Genomic DNA, 2994 nt, shown 5'->3' with positions numbered 1-2994 from the left:
TGTTAAATAAAGGTCCAAAAAGGCCAGTTTGCCAATATTTTCTCTTTACACCGTGAAATTAATTGAATCAAAACGGCCATTTGACAATGTCAAAAATTTCAAATACAGGGTCTTACCGCAGTAAGACGAACTTTTCCGCACTGGTGTCCGACTATTCCATTGTAATGGAAATTCAACCAAATGGTGTGAATAATGAAACAACAACGAGAAGAGAACAATTTTGGAATTTCACAAGATTTGAACTTCAAGAAAATAGAAAAACACGGCAAAAACTAAGAAACACTTAGAAGAAGTAAACTCCATGAATAAACTTTCTTATGTTAATATGGCAACTTTTACCAACAACACTCAAACAAACTCAAGCTGTTCTACGGCCTTGAAAACGGATAGGAATCATGTTTTTGGGGGGTCTCAGAAATTTAGCCAAAAACAATACTTTTACGCATAAGTGCGGAAAAGTAAAAATGAAATCATTTAATAGTCGTTATTTGCGATTATCTAATAAACCATTTGTATTCAACAATAAAGAGCTATTCCATATTATTATTTAACCAAATTCTGGTGATTTTTTTTGTAAAAAAGAGACGATTTTAAGTCATTTGGTTATATAGAATCGAACGCTATTCTTCACGAACGGCAATCAGGTTTTAGAAAAAACCATAGTTGTACCACCTCACTATTGAACATTTCGGAGAGTATCAGATCGTCAATGAATCGTAAAAAATTCTGGTAACAGCAATCTGGCAATGGCATAAATAAAATGTTACAATGCAATAAAAAGAGATATCGGAGGAACATCAAACGTAGGCATACCAGTGGGGATACACATACGGAAGCTTTTGTCAATATCTATACGAAACTAATCCGAAAATTAGACAGTTTACGGGCCAAGGCGATTTAATGGTATTGAATTACCGTGCAGTGAATGACCCGATATTGGATATTCTGTGATTGAATAACTTCCACAAGGAAATTCATTCACCGCAATCGTCAAGGCAGCTTACCACGCATTCTTCTGTTTTTAATCCCATTGTAAAGAAAGTGTTTGGCGATAATTTGCTCTTTGGATACGCAGCACGGAAATAGTTGCACGGCATACGAATTAGTATTGAATTACTTATTGAAACCGCAACGCAAGTGCATTTCACCCATATATTTTGATACGGCAAACGAAACAGACGCAACACACAACAAATGGCTCCAAAACGTCATTTGGTCGTTGGCAATATGGAACACACCGACCAGAAAAATACTTACCAAACTATGAACCTCACTTAATACGACAATTGGATATGGAGCAAACGGAATCGATCACAAGAAGTCATGCTGGGTGACACATTTCGAAAAGGTAAGGCATCACCGATGACGATGATATGCAAATAAGTCGCCTTCGTTTTTAAATGTATCCATTGCATATAATATTCATAGTCGCTCGCAACTGAATTACTTGCTGATCAAAAATGAAATATGATTAAATTTTTCATTGCAATAAGTAATAATAATCCTTGGTGGCTAGGGTGGGAGTGGCACCATTCATCATGCAAACAATTTCATAGAGTTTTTTTGTGTCATATTGGTTGAATTTTATGTTTTTTTTTAATTTTCATAGCCTATTTCCATCCGAACTGGTGTAAAGGGACGGCTGCTGTGCGTGGAAATCATGCGATAAACAGTTGCCGACACTATTGGGAAATTCATGTGTCGCATCGTGTTTTTGGCACGAGGTATTATAATCGACTTTGTTTTTGTTGTTTTTCATATCCATATAGGTTCATATCTATATGTGCATTGCATTTACAGCATGATGTTCGGCGTTGGAACGGCCGATGTGCGGTTGCAGGCAAATAAGTTTACGAACATGTTGGGCGAAGATGAGAATGGATGGGGTCTGAGTCATAAAGGCTTACTATGGCACGGTGGCATTGCATACAAATTCACCGATCGATTCGTGGAGAATGAACGGTGGTAATTGGTTTATTCTTTGACGGTATCAACGGAACACTGACCTATTACAAAGATGGCAAGTGTTTGGGTGTTGCTTTTCGTGGTTTGAACAAAGTTGAAAAGCCACTGTATCCGTTCATCATATCGACGGCAGCTAAAACTGAAATGGTTGTGAGCGAAACGCGACGCGATTTTCCCGACCTGAAAGATCGATGTAGAGGCGAAATTATGAAGCACATCAAAAATAAATCAGACCTAGTCAAATTGGAAAAATTGTTACCCACCGTTGTACTGGAATACTTGTCAGAAGCATTTTATGATGAACGACCTCTTACTCCCGTCGATAATTACGATCAATACAAAGTGTAAATTTTGTTGTTTTTCCTTTCAAACATTCCCTGCAGTTTTTTCGTTTCATTTCTAGTTCAATAATCGATATTGAAACTGACAACGGTGGTATCGTCAACCAGTAGCTATACGAGCTAAATCTAGTCATTAAATGTTTTACTTAAGTAAAATTAAAAAGAACAATAACAGAAATAATAAATAATGTGATTGTGTATGTTTTATGAATAATTAATCCCGAATTAATGTTCCAACACACATTTTAGCTAATTAATTTTATTCGTACGGAGTGCACAACAATTTTGGATGTATGCATTTTGCACAAAAAAGAAGTAAATGAAACTCAATTTTCAAACGTGGATTCAAATTGCCATAGCAAACTGAAAATAATATTTCCTTTTTTTGGAGTAAACAAATTTAAGACTTCAATATTTTTAAGATTAATCCAATTCGTAGAGTATTCAAAGAATAATCTAGTCAAATTTTGAGTGAATAATAATGAAGAATTTTTTTTCGGATTTTGAAGTCTAGTCATGTATGAGGAAAGAAAAATAAAATGCGTTTTCCGTATCTGGATAAATTCGGTAACAAAATTGGGCCAACTTTGTGCAATAAATAACAGAAAAGAAAACGTAGCCATTCGGTCATATTGATGACTTTGAGCATAGATAACTAATTGTTAGATAACCCTGTGTATGTAAAATT

General features: G+C 35.4%; 1 protein-coding gene across 1 annotated transcript; it reads left to right on the top strand.

Moving 5' to 3' along the window:
- The first annotated feature begins 936 nt into the window (after positions 1 to 936).
- LOC129572441 (SPRY domain-containing SOCS box protein 3-like) lies at positions 937 to 2538 on the top strand. Its single transcript, XM_055452409.1, is given in 4 exon segments — positions 937 to 1348; positions 1610 to 1724; positions 1801 to 1958; positions 1961 to 2538. Coding segments are annotated over 4 exon segments (651 nt in total). The 5' UTR covers positions 937 to 1323; the 3' UTR covers positions 2314 to 2538.
- The last annotated feature ends 456 nt before the right edge of the window (positions 2539 to 2994 follow it).

Source organism: Sitodiplosis mosellana, unplaced genomic scaffold, assembly GCF_009176505.1.
Source record: "Sitodiplosis mosellana isolate CC-2019 unplaced genomic scaffold, AAFC_SMos_1.0 Smas_scaffold_4958, whole genome shotgun sequence".
Classification (NCBI taxonomy): domain Eukaryota; kingdom Metazoa; phylum Arthropoda; class Insecta; order Diptera; family Cecidomyiidae; genus Sitodiplosis; species Sitodiplosis mosellana.
Note: the sequence above shows the minus strand (reverse complement) of the source record. Positions and strands in the feature narration are given on the sequence as shown.